Source organism: Elephas maximus, chromosome 7 (assembly GCF_024166365.1).
Source record: "Elephas maximus indicus isolate mEleMax1 chromosome 7, mEleMax1 primary haplotype, whole genome shotgun sequence".
Classification (NCBI taxonomy): domain Eukaryota; kingdom Metazoa; phylum Chordata; class Mammalia; order Proboscidea; family Elephantidae; genus Elephas; species Elephas maximus.
In genome coordinates this window covers 129496957-129519498 of record NC_064825.1, presented here as the reverse complement: position 1 = coordinate 129519498, position 22542 = coordinate 129496957, and the positions used below count along the sequence as shown (strand labels likewise).

General features: G+C 51.3%; 1 protein-coding gene across 4 annotated transcripts; it reads left to right on the top strand.

The window, feature by feature from the left end:
* The first annotated feature begins 4720 nt into the window (after positions 1-4720).
* Positions 4721-13474, top strand: SLC29A2 (solute carrier family 29 member 2). 4 transcript variants are annotated; one of them, XM_049892562.1, is made up of 12 exons: positions 4721-4932; positions 5170-5251; positions 7064-7224; positions 7437-7576; positions 7940-8074; positions 8670-8767; positions 9013-9097; positions 9638-9771; positions 10093-10198; positions 10303-10388; positions 11537-11736; positions 12449-13474. In XM_049892562.1, exons 1-12 carry the CDS (start codon positions 4904-4906, stop codon positions 12558-12560), a joined length of 1368 nt encoding a protein of 455 aa, XP_049748519.1. In that variant the 5' UTR covers positions 4721-4903; the 3' UTR covers positions 12561-13474. The 4 variants fall into 4 exon arrangements, with proteins under 4 accessions (XP_049748519.1, XP_049748520.1, XP_049748521.1 ...); XM_049892563.1 differs by lacking the exon at positions 7940-8074; XM_049892564.1 differs by lacking the exon at positions 12449-13474 and having other exon boundaries at positions 10962-11630.
* Positions 13475-22542: the final 9068 nt, after the last annotated feature.

The following is a 22542-nucleotide window of genomic DNA, read 5'->3' as shown; positions in this document are numbered from 1 at the left end:
AAGGAACAAAGGCTGCTGGTCCTGCATTGTCCTCATGACTGTTAGGATCCGTAGGGTTTCCATTGGCTGAGTTTCAGGAGCAGCTTGCCAGGCCTTTCATTCTCGTCTTAGTCTGGAAGAGCCACTGAAACCTGTTCAACATCATAGCAACATAAGGCTCCACTGACCGATGGGTGGCGGCTGTGCGTGAGATGCCTTGGCCAGGAATCATAGTGACCTTCAAACAGCTAATTTGACCACCTTTTACCCCGTCTTCTGTATCGGTGGGAGAAAAAAAAAAATGTTTCTCAAAATACCAGTATTACCCCCAAGGGAAATACTGCATTCGAGGATTTTTTTAATAGTCACAGTGATGGGAGGAGAGGGTGAGAGTGGCAATTAGTGGGCAGGGGCAGGGATAATATTGCTATTGTTGCTTGTTGCTGTTAAGTTGATTTCAACTCATGGTGACTCCATAATAGTTGCTCCCAAATGGACTCACAAGGAAACACTGTCCTGAACCCTGCAGAATTTTTAACTGACTTCCTGGGCAATCCTGTAGATGAAAAACACCTTTCCCGAAAATTAACTCAAGATGGATCTTAGACCTAAAGTAAAATGCAAAACTATAAAACTTCTAGAAGATAACACAGGAGAAAATCTTGGTGACCTTTGATTTGGAGGTGAGTATTTAGATACAATACCAAAAGCATGATTCTTGCAAAAAAAAAAAAAAAAAGATTAAGTTGAACTTCATTAAAATTAAAAAACAAAAAACTTGTGCTCTGTGAAAGACACTGTTAAGAAAATGAAGAGATGAGCCATAAATTCGGAGAAAATATTTGCAAAACACGTATCTGATACAGGACATGTATCCAAAATACACAAAGAACTCTCAAAACTCAGTAATAAGAAAACAAACAACACATTTTAAAAAATGAGCAAAAGAGTTGAACAGACACCTGACCAAAAAAGATACGTAGATGTCAAGCAAGCCAATGAAAAATGCTCATCGTCATATGTCATTAATCAGATGCCAGTAAGTCTGTTCTGATTCATCATCACCAAAAACTGGAAGCAACTAAGATGTCCTTCCATAGGTAAATGCAGAAACAAGCTGGTACATCCATACAATGGAATATTATTTACCAATTTTAAAAAATGAGCTATCAAGCCGTGAAAAGACATAGCAAAAACCAAAACCAAACCCAATGCCGCCGAGTCGATTCCAACTCATAGTGACCCTAAATTAGTATTGCCAAGTGGAAGAAGCCAGTTTAGAAAGGCTACGCATTGTATAAGTCCAACTTTTAAGAATGTTTTGGAAAAGGTGAAACTACAGAGACAGTAAAAAAAAAAATTATAAGGGGTTGTCAGATCAGGGGGAGGGAGATAGGGACCAATAAGTGAAGCACAGGAGAATTTTAGGACAGTGAGACTATTCTTTATGATACTGTAAGGTGTACACATGTCATCTTGCATTTGTCAAAACCCCCAGAATTGTACAACACAAAAAGTGAACCGTAATGTAAACTATGGACTGTAAAAAACCAGAAAACCAAACCCATCGCCGTCAAGTTAGTTCTGGCTCATAGCAACTCTATAGGACAGAGTAGAACTACCCCATGGAGTTTCCAAGGAGCAGCTGGTGGATTTGAACCACCAACCTTTTGGTTAGCAGGCAAGCTCCTAACCACTACACCACCAGGGCTCTTCTGTGGACTCCAGTTAATAATAACATGTCAGTGTTGGTTTGACAATTATAACAAATGTACCACATTATTGCAAGACGTTAGGGTACCCAGGCTGGTGCGAGCAGTTAAGTGCTCAACTACTAGCCAAAAATTGGGTGATTCGAACCTAGCCAGAGGCTCCTTGGAAGACATGCCTGGCAACCTGATTCTGGAAGCCACAGCCTTGAAAACCCTATGGAGCAGTTCTACCCTGCACACGTGGAGTGGCGGTGAGTCAGAATTGACTTGACAGCAGCTAGCAACAGCAACAGCAGTGCGAGAGATTAATAATAAGGAAAACAGTGTGTCTGTGTGGGGGGCATAGGGAATTCCATGTTTTATCTGCTCAATTCTGTAAATTTAAAATGATACTAAAAAAAATCTATTAACGATTTTAAAAGATGTTGATAATTTTCTGAGCCTAGAAATGCACTCCATTTTACATTTGGACACCAGTATTGTTTGCAGAGTTTGCCTATACATATTTTCCAGTGCATACAACAACTGTCTAAGTCCGTGGACAGCTGCACTCTGTTTGGGACTTTGCCAACAATTCCACTTCAGAAAATCCCATTACCATCTGTGCGGTCAGTTCCCCCATCGGCTGTATCGTCTCTGCGTTTGCAGCCTTTGTATTCATTGTGGCCTCATGCGAGGGGGCAGCATCCAAGAACTCCATCGTGCTTGAGCACTAGCATATTGTAATTACATATTATTTATTATGACAGACTTTTATTTGTTCGGAGCCCTGGTGGTGCAATGGTTAGGCGTTCAGCTGCTAACAAAAATGTCGGCAGTTTGAATCCAGCAGCCGCTTCCTTGGAAACCCTATAGGGCAGTTCCACTCTGTCTTATAGGGCTATTATGAGTCAGAATCAGCGTGAGGGCAAAGGATTTTTCTTATATTAGAATATTATAATGACATTTAAAACATTTCTGGATAGGTGGGTTTTATCATGCATGAATTTCATTTCAGGAGAGTAACAAAATATTTGTTATTAAAAGAGGGACTGGGTCTGATCCAGTTGAGAACCACTGATTTAAAATGAGATCAAACCTCCTCTCCCAGCTCTCAGGCCTGTCATGCCTGGCTGCTGCAGGGCCTGCCCCCTCCTCCCACGGCACCAGCCAAGGGGATCTATTTGTCTGTCCCCAAACTGCGGGCTCTCTGGCCTCCCTGGTCTTGGTGCAGGCTGTTCTCTCCCTGAAGTGTCGTCTTTCTCTTCGCTCACGGCCAGGGCAAACTGAGTGCTTCCTCCACCACGGGTCTTCACAATCTGTGCCGTCACTGTGACCCACCTCTGGTCTCATTTTATTTTCTCTAAATGGCTCATTTTTCATAAACCAAAACCAAACCAAACCCAGTGCCGTTAAGTTGATTTCGACTCATGATGACCCTATAGGAAAGAGTAGAACTGCCCCATAGAGTTTGCAAGGAGCCTGGCAGATTCAAACTGCCAACCCTTTGGTTAGCAGCTGTAGAACTTAACCACTACGCCACCAGGGCTTCCATACACAAGTTTATTTTTCAAAGAAAAGTTGACATCACTATCAGAAATAGGAAACCAGTATCAGTAGCCCTAAAAGTAAACTATAAAAATACACTCCTATTTAGATGACGTTGTCAGCAGAAGTCCTGAACCCAGCTCTTTGCTTGAGAGACTGAGAGAGACACACACATACTGAGAGAGAGAGGGAGGTTGATTAACAGGTCTTAGAAAGGCTTTAGAACATGTTAGCACTAATTAGAGACTTTTGCTTTGATATATTCTAAAGGATTGAAAGAAAATTGAAAAGTGATGACTTTCTGTTTCAGTGGAATTTCCTGCTGTCCCTGTTCCCCTAAAACCAGGGAGGATCTCAGCACCATCCATCCATCTATTCCCACACGTTTATCAAGTACCTGCTGTGGACCTGCCAGTGGTGCCAGGATGCCGGCTCTACAGCAGTGAAAGAGACAAGTAGAGCCTTTGCCCCACAGCCTCCAGTCTCCTGGAGAAAAAACCTGGAAAGGACCACACAATTTGATGGTGGGGTATGCACCCAAAGACAGCTCCTGCCCCACCCTCGGCAGGGCGGGCTCCCCAAAGGAGCCACGCCTCTCCACCTGAGCCCAGCCCCCTTTGCCCGGTGGACTTGCTCTACTTGGAGGTTTCCCCTGGGGACCCGTCGGATGCACCCTCCATGCCGCAGCCAGGGAGGACTGTAGACGGTGCAAATCTGAGCCCGCACCACCCCACCTCCTTCACGGGATAAAAGCCGGATGCCTTAGCACCTGGGTGGCCATAAAATGTCATTACTTATGAAAATAATTCGTGTTTAGAGCGTCTCACTTCTCCAAGACCCGACATAAGCACGGTGATTCAACAAAACCATGCCTACTCGTAAAATTATGAATTAGTCCAAGCAAATTCATTTCAAACGCGCAATGGTTATAATCTTTTCACAGATTTTCACAGAAAAAAATGTATAAAAAGTGGGAGGTGGGTGCATCTTGATATGTCTGATGGGATGTGGGGCAGGAGTGCAGACACACATGGGCGGGGAGGGTTCCTCTGTCCGTCTGCTTCCCAGATCCACTTGGGGGCTTCGCCAGCGTGGGCATCTGGTCTTCTCCGCCTCCTTGGGGACCCAGTTCGGCTCGGCCCGCCAGGACCGCAGGAGACAGGTGGTCCCTCCTGTCCCCCCCCCCACCTTGGGCGCTGGGCCCTCTTGGGTAGCGCACTCTGTGGTGGCTCCGCAGGGACGCGAGCGCGGCGCCCTCTGTGCTGGAGCGGGGACAGCAGCTCCGGGCGCTCCCGGCTGGGGTGGGGACCCCTCCGTCACCCCGCGGGAGGGGCGGGAACCCTAGTACGCTGATGTGTGTGTATCGGGGCTGCGGGGAGGGGAGACGGTGGCGCCACCTTCCCGGGTCCGTCGCCTCTAGACTGCCGGGAGGAGGCGCCGGGAGCCCAGAGTCCCAGTAGGGTGGGGGGACCCTCTGTCCCCGCCCCGGGGGCGGAGCCGAGGCCGCAGCCTGCGGAAACTGAGACTCCCGAGTCCTTCCCCGGCTCCCTGCAGGCTCCCCCAGGTTCGGGGAGCCCGGATCCCCCATCCCCGGCCCGCCGCCGGCAGGACGCAGCCTCCCGGTCTCCGACCCTCGGCCCCGGCGCAGGTGCAGGTGCGGCTTTCCCCCTCCCGCTGCAGCAGCCATGGCGCGGGGAGACGCCCCGCAGGACAGGTGAGTGGGGAGCGGGGTGGGGTGCCTGCGGGCGCCCGGGGGCTGGCACACCGTCTCCCTTGGCGCGCTCCAAGGCGCCCAGAAGACCGGGAGGAACTACAGTTCCCATCAGCCGTCGTCCTGGGCCTGCCGAGCCGGCGTGATGGGGGTTGTAGTCCGCTCTCCGGAGGGGGCGCCTGGGAGGCGGGAGGGGCGACCCGGGCGTCCTCGGGGTGACCTTCTGGCTGATCCCCACAGCTACCACCTGGTCGGGATCAGCTTCTTCACCCTGGGCCTGGGCACCCTCCTTCCTTGGAACTTCTTCATCACCGCCATCCCGGTGAGACCCGCGGCTGAGTGACAGCCCCAAGGCTAAGAAAGCCTTCTCTGCCTCCAACTAGCTGACGTGGACCTGAGGCTCTCCCGGGCCGCTTTCCCCCCGCCGGCTCTGACTCCTTGTTAATTCCTTGGTGATAGGGCACTGAGTCTCAGGGAACAGAAACACCTCTAGTGGAGGAAAACCAAGTCTTCATAAATGCCCAGGTCCCTGAGGGGCCAGTTGCCCAGCTCAGGGGCCTTGGAGAAGCAGCAGAGGAATTGTCCGCCCACTCTACCGTTATGATTCCGGGGTCAGTGACCCCCAAAGGCAGACTACTGACCCTTTGGTTTGCTTTGCAACAGCATGTCCTACAGGCCTTCGCTTGACAAAGGTTTAATGAGCACTATTTTTTTTTTCTTTTGCTGTGGGCCAGTTAAGGTGGTGCAGTGGTTAAGCATTTGGCTGCTAACCAAAAGGTCTGCAGTTCTAACCCACCAGGCACTCCGGGCAGTTCTACTCTGTCCTGTAGGGTTGCTGTGCGTCCGAGTCTTCTCAACCACCAGGAGTTTAGTTTGGTTTTGGTGAGCCAGGCACTGTGCTTGGCACTGGAGACATAGGATGAGACAAAAGGAAAGAAGGCCCTATCTCAGGGAGCTTACTTTCTCTTAAGGAGAGGCAGAGTCGGGGTGCATGGTTCTCTTTGGGGCCAGGGCATTCATATCTATGCAGTGCAACAACTTTTCGGTGCCACTTTGGGACTTGTCTGTGTGCTGAGCCCAAAGATGAATCAGCCCCTGGTCCTGAGGGGGCCAAAGAGCTATTAATAATGTATCAGGACATGCAACACCCAGGCTAGGAGCAGAGCCCAAAGTGGGTCCCCAGGGGAGGGAGCAGTTCCTTCTCTTTGGGGGAGGAGGCCTCAGAGGGCTTCATAGAAGAGGTGGATGGTGACTTGGGAGTAGGGTGGGCAAAGTGTGAGAAGAGAGTGGTAGGAAGGGGGTTGGGCATGACAGGTGAAGACAACAGACGTGCCAAGGCACAGAGGCAGCCTGTTTGGAGAAAACCAGGAGCCTGGGGTGTCTGGAGCTTAGCCAGGATGAAGCAGTAGATGGGGCACAGCTGGGAGCTCAAGACCTGGTTCTGTTCTAAGGACTTGGGGTTTTACCCTCTGGGCAATAGGGAACCCACAGGGCATTTTTAAGAGGGGTATATGTTCCAGGGAGAATGCCGTGTTCAGCACCAAGACCAGAGCCTGGCTTACAGTTAAAAAAAGAAACAAAACAAAAACAAAAACAAACCCATTGCCTTTCAGTCAATTCTGACTCCTAGTAACCTTACAGCCCTGGTAGAGTAGTGGCTAAGTGCTATGGCTGCTAACCAAAGATCGGCAGTTCAAATCCACCAGCCGCTTCTTGGAAACCTTACGGGGCAGTTCTACTCTGACCTATAAGGTCGCTATGAATGGCTTACAGTAGACACTCAATAAATACCTGTGGAATGAATGACTCTAGGAGTTGATGCAGGAGTAGGGGAGGGGCTGGAACCAGGGCACTGAAAGGAGAGTGACCCAAAGATGGAGCAGGGCCCGGCGCTGGGACTTCTTTGGGCTTGGGCTCTGTGCCAGATCTCAGCCCTTCAATTCAATGAACACTCATGGAGCTCCGACTGTGTGCCAGCTGCCGTGGACAGTACAATGACAAGGCAGACACGGTCCCGGTCTCCGCAGACATTAACCAAGCCATCACAAGCATGGGGGGGGCCAGCAGGGGAGGTCCTGAGGGCGGGATGTAGGATGAGGCCTGGGGGGTGACCCAACACCCTCAATCCTGTCAGTACTTCCAGGGACGGCTGGCGGGGGCCAACAGCACAGCCGGGACCCTGAGCACCAACCACACAGGCCCCGCAGATGCCTTCAACTTCAACAACTGGGTGACACTGCTGTCCCAGCTGCCACTGCTGCTCTTCACTCTCCTCAACTCCTTCCTATACCAGCAGTGAGAGGCCTTGACCCTTTGGGTTCCCCTCCCAACCCCTCCTTGCCTCTCCCCTGCTGAGGTAGCTTCACAGGGACCCAGGGAAAGACCTCCCATCCTTCCTCCGCTCTCCCTGCATCCTCCAACCCCCACTGTGCCCAGGCTGACCCTCCTGCCCACCTCCCTTGCCAAGCCTGGGCCTGGCTGACCCCACCCTGCCCCCCTCCGAGCAGCATTCCAGAAGCAGTGCGGATTCTGGGCAGCCTGCTGGCCATCCTGCTGCTCTTCACCCTGACGGCGGTGCTGGTCAAAGTGGATATGAGCCCCGGGCCCTTCTTTTCCATCACCATGGCCTCCATCTGGTTCATCAACTGTGAGCACCTCTGCCCCCACCCACCTCCCCACCCAGGCCCCCACAGGGCTGCAGCCCAGCTTCCTCCTTGTAACTGAAAGGGCCCCGCCTATCAAAGGAGGGGACAAAGACGGCATCATTGTCACCCATGTCCCTGATGAAGAAACTGAGGCCCAGAGAGAGCAAACGTCACTGGCCCAGGTCCCACAGTGACCTCCAAACAGGCCACCTGGCTCCCAGCCCCACAGACTTGGGGCTGCTCCACAGAAGATGAGTGGGGGGCATGGTACCCAGAGTCCCTAGGAAAGTTCACCTCGACCAACCTAGCCCTGTATACCCTGGTGCCAACTCCAGGAACCCCTGAGCCCTCCTGTCCCCCCACAGCCTTCAGTGCAGTTCTGCAGGGCAGCCTCTTCGGGCAGCTGGGCACCTTGCCGTCCACCTACAGCACTCTCTTCCTCAGTGGCCAGGGCCTGGCTGGCATCTTTGCCGCCCTCGCCATGCTCCTGTCCATGGCCAGTGAGTGGACTGGGGTGGCTGGAGGGCAGCTCTGAGCTCTGGGGAGGGGAGAGGGCATGCCGGGAGGCAGATGCCTAGTTCCGGGGAGCTGGGGGTTGGGGCTGGGGGTGGGAGCCAAGTTCCTAGGTTCTGCAGGGAGGGAGAAAGACTGGGTAAGAATTGGGTTAGCTTGGTTGATGCTGGCACGTGGCAGCGGCTTGAGGTTGAAGCCAGGGAAGAGGGGTTTGGGATTCCTACAAGCTTGGGTTCAAATCTCAGTTCCACTGCTCAGGCACTTAACCTGTCTGTGCTACAGTTTCCCCACCTACATGATTGTTATAGCTATTCCCCCTCAGACTGTAATGAGCATACCATATGAGAAAGCTCTTGGCACATAGTAGGTGCTCAACAAAAATGACATAATAGGGAAAAGCGGGAGAAGAGAAGGGCTGGTCTGGAAGCCTGCAAGAGTTCTGAGCTTGTCAGTGGGAAGAGGAGAAGGGGCTGGGAGGGGAATCTGAAGAGCACATTGTGAGATGTGAGAGGGGAGCTGGAGGCCCTGTGGGAGCCCTGGGGACGAGGCCCCTGTCCTCTGCAGCTGACGTTTCTGCCGCAGGTGGCATGGATGCCCAGACCTCCGCCCTGGGGTACTTCATCACACCCTGTGTGGGCATCCTGATGTCTATCATGTGTTACCTGAGCCTGTCCCACCTGGTGAGCCTGCCCAGCCCTGTCAGCCTTGCCATTGGGCTCCAGACCCCACCTCAGAGGATCTCAGATACAGCCCTGAGTCTGAGGCCCCAAGGGAAGCCGGGGGGACAGAGGAGGCCTGAGCCCAGCCCTGATCCCCAAAGGAGTAGGCCACTGGGGGACTCCAGCCTCTAAGTCAGTGGTGTGGGGAGGGATCCAGACACCTGGGCCCAAGCCAGGCAGGGACACTATTTTCCTTCCTTCTGCAGGAGTTTGCCCGCTACTACCTGGCCAAGAAGCCATCCCAAGCCCAAGCTCATGAGCTGGAGACCAAAGCTGAGCTCCTCCAGGCTGGTGAGTCCCAGGATCTCCTGGGGAGCTGGGAGACCCTGAGAAGGCCAGAGCCACCTATCTGGGAAGCATTTCCCCCCATCCCCAACCACAGCCCCAACCCCCAGTAGCCTGTGTGAGCAAGGGAGAGATGTGAAGAGAAGTCAATTGGGTTAAAGTCATCCCTGCTGCCCTTTGGGCCTCAGTTTCCTCCTCTATAAAATGAGGAGGTGGCAGAGCTTGGTGCCTGCAAACTGTGGATCCAAATGCATCTTGGTTTAAATCCTGGCTTCACGACATCCAAGCTGTGTGTCGTTAGGCAAGTCGCTTAACTCCTCTGAGCCCTAGTTTCTTAATTTGTAAAGCGATGACAACGAGGTAGTTCATCTAAGGTGCCTAAGAAATAGTAGCTGTGAATATCTGTCATTAACTATGCCCTCTTTGATCGCACCCTGGCCTGGAGGAGGATCGCTCCTGCTAACTGCTAGGATTACCCCCCACTGGGTCTGGCTGTCAGGAAACCTGGATCCCAAGCTGTGACCCTGCTCTCCGCATTTGCCCCAGATGAGAAGAACGGGATTCCCAACAGCCCCCAGAAGGCAGCCTTGACTCTGGATCTTGACCCAGAAAAGGAGCTAGAGATGGAGCCAGAGGAGCCCCAGAAGCCAGGGAAACCTGTCTTAGTTGTCTTCCAAAAGGTTTGGCTTGGACCTAACCCCACTCCCAACCCTGGACAATAGAGGGCTGCTCCCTTCTGTCCTGCCCATCCTGTCCCTGCCCCAGCCACCACAGGGGCCCAGGGGAGGCCAGCCCTTCCTGAGGATGCCGGCAACAAAAGTGTTAGAATGGAATGGGGCCTTAGAACTCCCATTGTCCGCCCGTCAGTCATGGGGCGCTTTGTGCGTCAGGGACACAGCTAGGCCTGTCTGCTCCTGGGCCAGGCCTGGGTCAGGAGGGCGGGGCTGACCTTGGGCCCCAGGACTGCCCCACCGGCTCACACCCCTGCCTCCGGCTCCCAGATCTGGCTGACAGCGCTGTGCCTTGTGTTGGTCTTCACAGTCACTCTGTCCGTCTTCCCCGCCATCACAGCCATGGTGACCAGCTCCACCAGTCCTGGGAAGTGGAGTGAGTGTTGGGGTACAGAAGAGGCCAGGGTGGGGGAGTGGAGAGGAGAGAGGGAAGAGGGGAGTCGGGAGCAGGATGAGCCACCAGCTCTCTCTCTCTCCCAGGTCAGTTCTTCAACCCCATCTGCTGCTTCCTTCTCTTCAACGTCATGGATTGGCTGGGACGCAGCCTGACCTCTTACTTCCTGTGGGTGAGCACACCCCAGGGTTCTGTGAGGGTCCTAGAGAGTAGTCAGAGATCAGAGGGCATGAAACAGCACAGAAAACTCATTTCCCAACAGCCCAAATAGTCTGGCAATGAAACAGCTGCCCCAGTGGATAATGAGCACCTGGCCCATGAAGGTATGCAAGCCAAGGCTTGGACTATGAGTGTCTTGAAAGCAGAGGCCACGTCCAAGCAACCTGTGTGTCCCCAACATCCCACCTCAGTTCTCAGAGAATGTTTCCCCACCAAGTGAGGAGCTGGGCAAGATTGCTAGTGCTCGGGTGCATTTAGCCAAGGTGCTGTTCCTCGGGTGTACAGATGGTTACCATGCTCCACTGCTAACTAAAAGGCTGAAGGTTTCAGTCCACCCAGAGATGCCACGGAAGAAAGGCCTGGTGATCCAGAAAATCACCCATTGAAAACTCTGTGGAGCACAGATCTACTCTGACACACATGGGGTCACTATAAGTTGGAGCCAACTCAATGGCAACTGTTTTTTAAGGAGTCCCTGGGTAGTGAAAAGGGTTAAGCACTTGGCGACTAACCAAAAGGTTGGCAGTTTGAATCCACCCATAGGCGCCTTGGAAGGAAGGCCTGGCAATCTGCTTCTGAAAAACCATTCATTCAAAACCTAAGGAGCACAGTTCTACTCTGAAACACATGGGGTTGCCGGGGTGAGTTGGAACCGACTCAGTGGCAACTGGTACGGTTTGGTTTGGCTTGTTCCTTTACCTGGAATCTTCTAAGGAGGCCCAACACATGAAACAGATCAAAAAGGAGATTCTTTGAGCCAAGCCGGGGTGGGGCCTGGATACCCAGCTTCCAATCCCACTCAACAGCCCCTTCTGCCCCAAAGGGGTGTGGGGATCCCCAGTGGTGCCCCAAGGAGCCCAGTTTGAAAACCACAGATGCTGTGTAAGACTTCTTCTGGGCCTGCCATGGAGGGAGCACAAGCCAGAGCTCAGGAAGGCCAGGCTGGTCCCTGACTGCTGGTGCCCTTGGTGCGGCCCTGCACTCACGTAGGGCAGGTCTGAGGTGGGGGAAGGGATCTGAGGGTCTGTCCCAGGTGTCCCGAGGTGCCCCTGGAGCAGACACGGCTCCCAGCGCCTGCACTCACCCCAGCCTCTGCCACAGCCGGACAAGAACAGCCGGCTGCTGCCCCTGCTGGTCTGCCTGCGCTTCCTGTTTGTGCCACTCTTCATGCTGTGCCACGTGCCCGAGAGGTCCCGGCTGCCCATCCTCTTCCCCCAGGACGCCTACTTCATCACCTTTATGCTGCTCTTTGCCGTCTCCAACGGCTACCTGGTGTCCCTCACCATGTGCCTGGCGCCCAGGTCTGCAGGATGAGGGGGGCATTGGGCTGGCTCTTGGAGGAGGGACAGGTGGCAGCCTGCAAGGCAGCGGCCCCTCTGCTTCTGGCCCACCCAGCCCTAGCTGTCTCCAGGCCTTGCTGGTGCCACCCATGGGGTCAGGCCTTAACTGCTAAGCTGGCCCAGCTTGGAAGTTGTGGAGAGAAGCACTAGAGTGGGGGTACCTGCCCAGGAAAGTAGCCCAGACATCAGTTCTGGAGCCTTATGGGACCTCTGGCAAGTCAGGACCTCTCTGGGCCTCAGTTTCCCCGTCTGTAAAATAAATGGGTTGGACTGTTGTCTCTTAGGGCCGGTTTAGCTCCAAAATTCTCAGCAAAGAGAGAACTAAGTTTTTGATCAAAAACAGGGTGTTTTCCTTTAAGGGGAATGGAGTTGAGAATCCAGGGAGAGCTGAGGTGATGAGAGGACCAGGCTGGGGACATTTTGTCAAGAGTGGAAGACACAGTGGGACCTAGAATCCTATAATGTTGGACCCCAAGTGCCCTGAGAGGTGTCTTTGTCCAGTGGCCTCATTTACAGATCAGGAAACTGAGGCCCAGAGAGAAGACAAACTAAACGATCTGACACAAGGTGTTGGGCCAGAGCCCAGACCAGCACTCAGGCGGCCTGTCATGAGGAGGGTGGAGGGCGGAGGGCACTGAGGTTTTCCAAGAGCTCCTTCCCCCGTGTGTTCCAGGCAGGTGCTGCTGCATGAGCGGGAGGTGGCCGGCGCCCTCATGACCTTCTTCTTAGCCCTGGGGCTCTCCTGCGGAGCCTCCCTCTCCTTCCTCTTCAAGGCTCTGCTCTGATGGGGCCCCACCCAGGCTCTCCCAGCTGCCCTCTTCCCGTTGCCCCTTCTGGAGCTGAGAGTCAGCCGAGGAGGGGTGGCCGTCAGGACTGAGGCCTCTGCTGGGCCGGGGCCCCTGCTGCTGTCATTCCTGGCTGGTGGCTACAACGGTGTCAAGGGGAAGGGTCCACCATAGGTCATCCTGACCCCCACCCAGGACCAGGGCTGACACGCAGAGGGACGGCCTCCACCCAGACGCACAGGAGACCTCATGGACTAGAAGGGCGACGATCAGGGACAATAGGGCCAGGCTGTGCCCTCCCGTCCCCAGGGCTGCACTTGGTCATTATAAGAAACCCACTTGCTCATCTGCAGGGATTAGAGGCTACATGTGGCCTTGCTGAGGGGGTGGTCCCAACCATGGGCTCATCAGGAGCGGGGGCGCAGAACAGACCTATTCATCCCCTGGGCCTCAGCGGCTTCACGTTCAGGTCACTCTGACCCCAGGGCTGAGCGTGCCAGGAGTGTTGGGGATCTAAGGGCACTCAGAGGACTGGGTTCCAGGCCAAACAGTGTTATCCTTGCCAACTTCACTGTCCCCACTCCCAGAGCCCAGCTGGGCCCACGCGTGTGCACTGCACTTTACAGGTGGCAAAGCTCGTTCACACCCACTCTCTCCCTGGAGCCTCAGTGGGGCCCTTGGCAGGAGCCAGGCAGGGATGGTGCTCCCTCATCGCACAGGGAGAAAACTGAGGTCCAGGGAGGAGGCGTGGGGAAAGCCGGGACGCAGCCTCCACCTCCTCCTTCTTGCAGGTGTTGTTTTCCCTGCCCCTCGCCTGCTCTTTTCCCTGGGGACCCAGGGCACGAGCCCTGAGCACTTACCACCTTTTTGCTCCTCTGACCAGGCTGCTGGGTGAAATAACAACCCTGTTTGTACGAGAATTTCTCTGAGTCTTTATTCCAAAGTGCTTTCAGCTCGGTTGGCCTCAGTGAGCTGGGGGGAGGGGGAGGGCTGATTGTCCCCACTTGACAGATGGGATGACTGAGGCCCTGAGAGGGGCAGGGACTAATGACGGGCAGCCCTGCACTGGGACCCCTGGACCACATGATGTCCTTCTCCAGGGGTATTGATTGACTGGCAGGGAGTCCTGTGCTCCTGGGCAGGACATCTGCCCATAGGAGGCTATTGGTGTTCCCTCCATCAGCCCCTAAGCTCTCACTGGTGTCCTCTCGCTGCCCGGTGTCGCTCCTTCTCAGAAACCCAGCCCCAGAGAAGTAACTGGCCTGGATGGGGCTTTGGCAGCCCAGCCAGTTCTTGGGATGGGTGGAAGAAAGGCCTGCCTCACCGCACACGTGCATAACTGCTATTGCCATCGCTTGCAGCCTCTTGCTGTCTTCAGTGTTACAGCTCTCTGTCTCCTGGGTCTAAGAGGTTCTCAGGGCAGGGACCCCAGGTCCAAAGGATGTGCTCCGCTCCTAGCTCTTCTTGATGGTAGTGAGGTCCCCCTCAGCCTCTGTGAGGTTGGCTCTTTTAAGCCTAGCAGGATGGCAAAACTGATCAAATCCCCTTGGCAGGCCACAGGGACCTTGTCTGCATATTTATTGTCCAGTCTCTGCAAGAGTCTTATATACCTTATTTCCATAGTCCCAGCCAATCATTTTTGGGGGAATTAAGAGACCATGGCTAGGAAGGCCATATAAAAGCAATTCACTGCACTGCACTGCAATGACTCTGCCCAGCCCAAGGAAAAGTAAGGTCTTTCTGCCTTTACAGGCACGTGCTCCTACCCACCTGCTCTCCTGCCTTCCCTGAGCATTCACTGAGTGTCGACTATGTACCAGGCACTGAGCCAGGCCAGGGCACTTGCCCAGAAGCCAGAGGCTGTTTTGATACTGGAGGAAGGTGAGGCAAGAAATGGCGCTGACTGTCCAGCTATGCCACACGGCAGACCTCACCTAAGGATTTTTGCAGACACCTGCCCTATGCCGGGCCCTGGCTGTATCTGGAAAACTAAAAACCAAGTAGCCACCATCCCACTCCCAAGGCCTGGGGAAACTGAACGTAAATCGTGATGGAGCTTGTCCTCCAGACAGCTTTGCAGAAGTGTGTAATATAGGACTCCAGAAAAGGGAGCCTACCTGGGAACTCCAGGAAGGCAACCTGGAGGAGGTGTTCCCCAGCTGGGCCTTGAGGCATGAGTATGAGTTTGCTGGATTGAGATGGGGAGGAACATTCCAGGCAGAGGTACTAGAGAATGTGGAAGGCATGAACATGGACTACTCAGAGAACAGTGGGGACTCCTGGGAGGGGGAGGCCCCCGGGTATGAGGGAGGGGAGAGGATGGGGTTGGAGCAGTGGGTTGAAGGCAGATAATGAAGGGTCATAAGGTAAGGTCAGAGGGTCTGGACTTTGTCCTGAAGAGCAGCATGGTCAGGTCTATGATTTAGAAAGACCCCTCTGGCTGCCTGTGCCCGTGAATTGGAGAGAGACGCAGAAACAGTGAGGCCACGGAGGAGTCTATCCCTGCAGTCCAGGAGGGAAGTGGTGAGGCCAGAACAGGGGCTTACACAGAGGATGGAGATATGAGGGCAGCTGCCTCTACAGAGGCCATTTAACGTCACAGTTAACTGCATGTGCTCTGAAGCCAGAGTCCTAGGTTCAGATCCAGACTGCTCCACTTCCATGCTGTGGGAACTTAGGCAAGTTATATAACTTCTCTGTGCCTGCTTCCTTACCTGAAAATGAGGATGTTAGCAATACCTGCTGCATATGAGTCCCTGGGTGGTACCAACTGTTTGTGCTCACCAAACCTAAAGGTTGGTGGTTAAAACCTACCCAGCGGCACTATGGAAGAAAGGCCTGGCGATCCGCTACTGTAAAGATTACAGCTAAGAAACCCCTATGGAGAAGTTCTACTTTGACACCTATGGGGTCACCATGAGTCTGAATTGACTCAACAGGAATGGAGGATTTTTTTTTTTTTTGCTTCTTGTGAGGAATGCGGCTTTCAGTGGTGGTCTCACTAAACAGGGTGGGGGGGCCAATGAAAGGTTCAGTTTGAGAAATCTGGAGTTGGAGTTTGAGGCGCTTATGGGAGAGATCTGAGGGAAATGCCCAAGTCTGGAATTCTGGGGCCCTGGTAGCATAGTGGCTAAGCACTCCGCTGCTAACTGAAACGTCTGTAGTCTGAACCCACCAGCCACTCCACAGAAGAAAAGACCTGGTGATTTGCTCCCATAAAGATTACAGCCTAGGAAACCCTACAGGGCAGTTCTACTCTGTTATGTAGGGAAGCTATGAGTTGGAATGGACTCCACGGCACACAACAACAGCAGCGAGTTCTGGGGAGAGATTGGGGCTAGAACACAGACTCGGATGTCACACAGACTCGGATGTCACAGGGAATATGGTAGTTGGAGTTGTGGGGACATCTTGCTCAGGTCGCTAGGCTCAGCTGCACCCTCGGCAGGGACTGGTGGGGGGCAGGACCCCAAGTGGAACAGGATGAGAAGGGTCCAAAGCTTAATAGGCCCTCTTCTCCTTCCCCACCGGTTGCCTGTTGTTCCCCAAACCTCCCTAGACCTGTCAGACCCACTGGGGCCAGGACAGACACACCCAGGCAACTCACTGGGGCTGGGCCACTCACAGTCCGAGCAGTGGAGGGTGGGGGCAGAAAGGATACTCACCCCTCAGGTGTCCTTATGATATTCCAACCCAGAATTTCTCCTTCCTGGGGACCCAGCCCAACTTTCCCATCAGGTCAGGATGTAGCTGGCTTGTGATATAGGGAAAAAATTCCTGGGCCATCGGGCTATATCTGCCCAGTCTCCCAGCCACTGCCCCAGCCCTAATGCAGCTTTGCCAACAGCTTCCCTCAGAAGCTGCCCATTTTCATCAGCAAACGTTTGGGGATGGCTCTGCGTGGTGGGCACTGAGCTAGGCTTGGTAGAGGGACACATATTTGAACTCCAGTCCTTGCCCTCAAGTGGCTGATCCCCTCATGGGGAAGGGGCTGGTAGCACTGGCTAGAATTCTACTACATATAGAGCATTTGACATCTATAAGCCTCTGCTTCCCCATCTGCCTCATCACAGCCCCAGCCACTGAGCAACCCCCGGGCCCTCTCCACCTACACCCCATGCCAGTCACCCTGCTTTGTATGGGAATGACACCTGTGTCTAGCCACAGCTGACTGGACCAGGGCTGTGTGCTAGGCAGCTACCCATTGGCTTGGTCCAGCTTCACCGGTGAGAGGAACCAATCAAATCCTCCCTTTTGGGAAAATGACCAGAACATGGGGCCGGGTTCTTGGGGTCACTGGCATAGTAAAAGGGATACACTCTTGGGACACAGATGGAGGAGTCATTGGTATGATAGAATGGGGCATTGTTTTGGGGGTCACTAGAGTCCCATGAGAGGAGCCCTGGTGGAGCCGTGGTTAAGCCCTCGGCTACTAACCGAAAGGTCGGCAGTTCAATCCCATCAGTTGTTCTGTGGGAGAAAGTTGTGGCAGTCGGCTTCCTTCAAGATTTACAGCCTTGGAAACCCTACGGGGGCAGCTCTACTCTGTCCTATAGGGTCACTATGAGTTGGAATCGGGTCGATGGCAAGGGGTTTGGTTTGTTCTTTTAGAGTCCTGTGATATCCTGGATGAGCTGAGTGGCATCCTTGTCCTTTTTCTTGTTCTATTCCTTACTTCCCTGGGTTTCATGATAAAATCACTGCTGACTGAGGTCACCTGGGTGGGCTACATTTTCCTGGCAGCTCCAAAGGGTTTGCCCAGCAGAAGCCCTGTACACTAAACCAAAAAAAACCCACTGCCATTGAGTTGATTCCAAATCATAGTGACCCTATAGGACAGAGCAGAACTGCCCCATAGAGTTTCCAAGGAGAACCCGGTGGATTCGAACTGCTGACCTCTTGGTTAGCAGCCATACCACCTAACCATTAGACCACGAGGGCCTTGGATACTCAAATCCCCATTTTACAGATGAGTAAACTGAGGCTCCAAGAGGCTAAACACTGATAGAATGTCAGTGAAAATGGCAGAGTAGGTAGCTCCAAGGAGCTGTCCTTCCACAGAAACACCAAAAAAAAAAAAAGAGCAAGGACTGAGAGAATCAACTTTGTTGGGTGGATATAAGTGAAATAAGTAAATAACAAGCATTGACAAAGCTGTGGAGCAACTACATCCCTCGTGCATTGCTGGCGGGAATGAAATGGGGCAGCCACTGTGGAAAACCGTTTGGTGTTTCCTCCAAAGGTTAAATTAAATATAAAATAACTGTAAAAAATATATAACCCAGCAATTTCACACCTAGTTATATACCCAAAAGAATTGAAAACAGACACATTGTTGTTAGATGCCGTCTAGTCAATTTGGATTCACAGGACCCCATGCAACGGAGTAGAACTGTCCCCTAGGGGACTGTAACTTCTCACAAGAGCAGATCAACAGGTCTTAGGTCTTTCATCCACGGAGGCACTGGGCGGGTTCAAACTACCAACCTTTTAGTTAGCAATCTCGCACTTAATCGTTTTCATCACCAGCGCTCCTTATTCAAATAAATAACCTGTTACCATGGAGTCGATTCCGGCTCATAGCAACACTATAGGACAGAAGTAGAACTGCCCCACAGGGTTTCCAAGGAGCAACTAATGGATTCGAACTGCCGACCTTTTGGTTAGCAGCCCCAAATACTTGTACACAAATGTTCATAGCAGCACATTTCACAATAGCCAAGGGTGGAAACAACCCAAATGTCTGGCAACAGATTAACGGATAAGCTCCATGCAATGAATATTATTCAGACATAAAAGGATGAAATATTGGTACTTGCTACAACACGGATGAATGCTGAAAACATTGTCGAGTGAAGGAAGCCAGATCCAAAAGGTCACATATTGTATGATTTCATTTAAATGAAGTATCCAGAATAGGGAAACCCTGGTGGCACAGGAGCTCCTTGGAAACCTTATGGGGCAGTTCTACTCTGTTCTATAGGGTCACTATGAGTCGAAATCGACTTGATGGCAACAGGTATTTGGTTTTGGTTTTTATCCAGAATAGGTAAAGGCACACAAACAAAAAGCAGATTAGTAGCTGCCAGGGCTGGAAACGGGAGAATGGGTAGTAATTGCTAATGGGTATGGGCTTTTCTTTTGAGATGACCAAAATGTTTTGGAACTTGACAAAGGTGGCGGTTGCCCAGCATTGTGAATACACACTTTTAAAATGTATGATTTAATGCAAGAGTTGGAAACAAAGAAGAAGGATCGGTAGTTGGAAAATATGGCCTTAGTGACAGAAACGACTAGGAGATTGCATGATAGAATTTTGCAAGACCGATATCTTGGTAACTGCAAGTACCTTTTTTCAACAACATAAACAGCGACAATACATGTGGACCTCACCGGATGGAAAACACAGGAATCAAATTGACTACATCTGTGGAAAAAGACAATGAAGAAGGTCAGTATCATCAGTCAGAACAAGGCCAGGGACCGACCGCAGAATAGATCATCAAATGCTCATATGCAAGTTTAAGTTGAAGCTGAAGAAAATCAAAACAAGTCCACGAAAGCCAAAGTACAACCTTGAGTTTATCCCACCTGAATTTAGAGACCATCTCAAGAATAGATTTGATGCATTCAATACTAATAACTGAAGACCAGACAAGTTGTGGGATGACATCAAGGACATCATATCTGAAGAAAGAAAAAGGTAACTAAAAAGACAGAAAAGACAAAATGGATTTCAGTAGAGACTCTGAAACTTGCTCTTGAATGTGTTGCTGTGAGGTGCTGTTGAGTCGATTCTGACTCACAGCAAGCCTGTGAATGACAGAACAAAACCCTGCCCCATCCTCACTATCGTTGTTATGCTTGAGCCCATTGTTGCAGCCACTGTGTCAATCCATCTCTTTAAAGGTTTTCCTCTTTTTCACTGACCCTCCACTTTACCAAGCACTATGTCTCCTTCTCCAGTGTCTTAGTAATCTAGTGCTGCCATAACAAAAATACCACAGTGGATGGCTTTAACAAAGAGAAGTTTATTTTCTCACAGTCTAGCAGACTAGAAGTCCAAATTCAGGGCATCACCTCGAGGGGAAGGCTTTCTCTGTTGGCTCTGAAGGAAGGTCCTTGTCACCAACCTTCCCCTGGACTAGGAGTTTCTCACTGGGATCCTGGGTCCAAAGGATGTGCTCTGCTCCTGGCACTGCTTTCTCAGTGGTATGAGGTCCCCAACTCTCTGGTTGCTTCCCTTTGCTTTTATCTCTTGTATGATAAAGGTGGTGCAGGCCACACCTCAGGGAAACTCCCTTTACGTTGGATCAGGGATATGACCTGAGCAAGGGTGTTATGTCCCACCCTAATTCTCTTTAACTATAGGTAGAGATTATGATTTGTAACACACAGAAAAATCACAAAACGGAGGGCAACCACACAATACTGGAAATCATGGCCTTAACTAACTTGACACGTATTTTTGGCGGAGACAATCCAATCCATGACATCCAGAGACTGGTCCAAGTACGTGAGATGAAGTCTTACCATCCTTGCTTCTAAGGAGTGTTCTGTCTTCTTCCAAGACAGATTTGTTCATTCTTCCGGCACACATGGTATATGCAGTATTCTTCACCAACACCAGAATTTAAAGGCATCAATTCTTTTTCAGTCTTTGTCCAGGTTTCTTCAGATTCTTCAGTCATTGTCCAGACTTCGCATGCATATGAAGCTATTGAAAATACCATGGCTTGGGTCAGGACCACCTTAGCCCTCTAAGTGACATCCTTGTTTTTCAACACTTTAAAGAGTTCTTTTGCAGATTTACCAAATGCAATATGTTATCTGGTTTCTCGACTGCTGCTTCCATGGGTGTTGATTGTGGACCCAAGTAAAATGAAATCCTTAACAACTTCAATATTTTCTCTGTTTGTCATGACGTTACTTATTGGTCTAGTTGTAAGGTTTTTTTTTTTTAATGCTGAGGTATAATCCATCCTGAAGGCTGTAGTCTTTGATTTTCATCAGTAAATGCTTCAAGTCCTCTTCACTTTCAGCAAGCAACGTTGTGTCATCTGCATAACGCAGGTTGTTAATGAGTCTTCCTCCAATCCTGATGCCCCGCTCTTCTACATATAGTCCCACTTGTCGGAGTATTTGCTCAGCATAGAGACCAATTAAGTATCGTGAAAGGATACAACCCTGATGCACACCTTTTCTGACTTTAAACCATGAAGTATCCCCTTGTTCTGTTCCAACAACTGCCTCTTGGTCTATGTACAGGTTCCTCATGAGCACATTTAAGTGTTCTGGAATTCCCCTTCTTTGCAATATTCTCCATAATTTATTGTGACCCACACAGTCGAATGCCTTTGCAGAGCCAATAGACACAGGTAAACATCCTTCTGGCACTCTTGCTTTCAGCCAGGATCCATCTGACATCAGAACGATATCCCTCGTTCCACATCCTTTACTGAATGCGGCTTGAACTCCTGGCAGTTCCTTGTCAATGTCCCGCTGCAGTCATTTTTGAATCATCTTCAGCAAAATTTTACTTGGGTGTGAAATTGATATTCTTCAATAATTTCTGCATTCGACTAGAACACCTTTCTTTGGGATGGGCACAAATATAGATCTCTTCCAGTCATTTGGCCAGGTAGCTGTCTTCCACATTTCTTGGCACAGATGAGTGAGCACCTCCAGTGTTGTATCTATTTGTTGAAACATCTCAGTTGGTATTCCGTCAATTCCTGGACCCTTGTTCTCTGTCCATGCCTTCGGTGCAGCCTGTTCTGGTGTACATAGGGTCGCAGTGAGTCAGAACCAACTTAATGGCACCTAACACCAACAAAAACAATTTCATGCTATGTGAATTTTACCTCAAATTTTTAAAAAAGATATTATAAAACAAAAAGAGAGAAAGAAGGAGAGAGACTACTTATCCTGCTTAAGTCCATGCAAAGTCAGATTCCAACTTCAGAGCCCATACTCTGCCTGCCCTGCTGCCAAGAAAAGTCTCTCCAGAGACCCCAGGGTGTCTTAAGGGAAGTCAAGCATTAACTTGTTTGGTTCAGACGAGAATTCAGTCCTTCCCCCACTTGAAGACAGAGGACTCCCTCCAGACTGAGGTGGTTCTGAAGGTTTTAGAGGGTTAGGAGCTCCAGAGCCAGGCTATGAGGGCCATGTTGCATGTAGAGAGATTGAGGAGGAAGACAGCATTATGGGAGGAGGGAGAAGAGCATGGGGCAGTGTTAAGGGTTGAATTGTGTCCTCCAAAAACGTGTGTTGGAATCCATGTGGAAAGGAGCCCTGGTGATGCAACGGTTAAGCACTCTGCTGCTAACCCAAAGGTTGGTGGTTCAAACTCACCCAGTGGCTGCCCAGGAAAAAGGCCTGGTGATCTGCTCCATAAAGGCTTACAACCAAGAAAACCCTCTGGGACACTTCTACTCTGTCACACAAGGTCACTATGAGTCGAAAATCTACTGGATGACATCCAACAACAACATCCCAGGGGATGTAATCTCATTTGACAGTAGGGTTTCTTTGTTATGTTAATGGGGTCATACCATTTTTAGGGTGTTTCTTAAGCCAATCATTTTTGGCATATGAAAGAAACAGATTAGGCACAGAAGACAGCAAGTAGAGGTGGGAAGATAGATGTCACATCACAAGAACAACAAGCAACTGTGGAGCAGAGGCTGAAAAGAGACAAGGACCTTCCACCGGAGGTGACAGAGAGAGAAGGCCTTCCCCAACAGCCGGCACCCTGAATTTGGACTTCTAGCCTCCTAAACTGTGAGAAATAAATTTTTGTTTCTTAAAGCCACCCATTTGTGGTATTTCTGTTATAGCAGCACCAGATAACTAAGACAGGTAGGTCCACTGTGAGGTCACGAGTTGAGACTGACTCGAAGACACCTAAGAACAACAAAGCCCTTGACCTGGGCAGGCATATAATAGGATCTCAGGAAATCACGAAGGCGCCCTGGTGGTG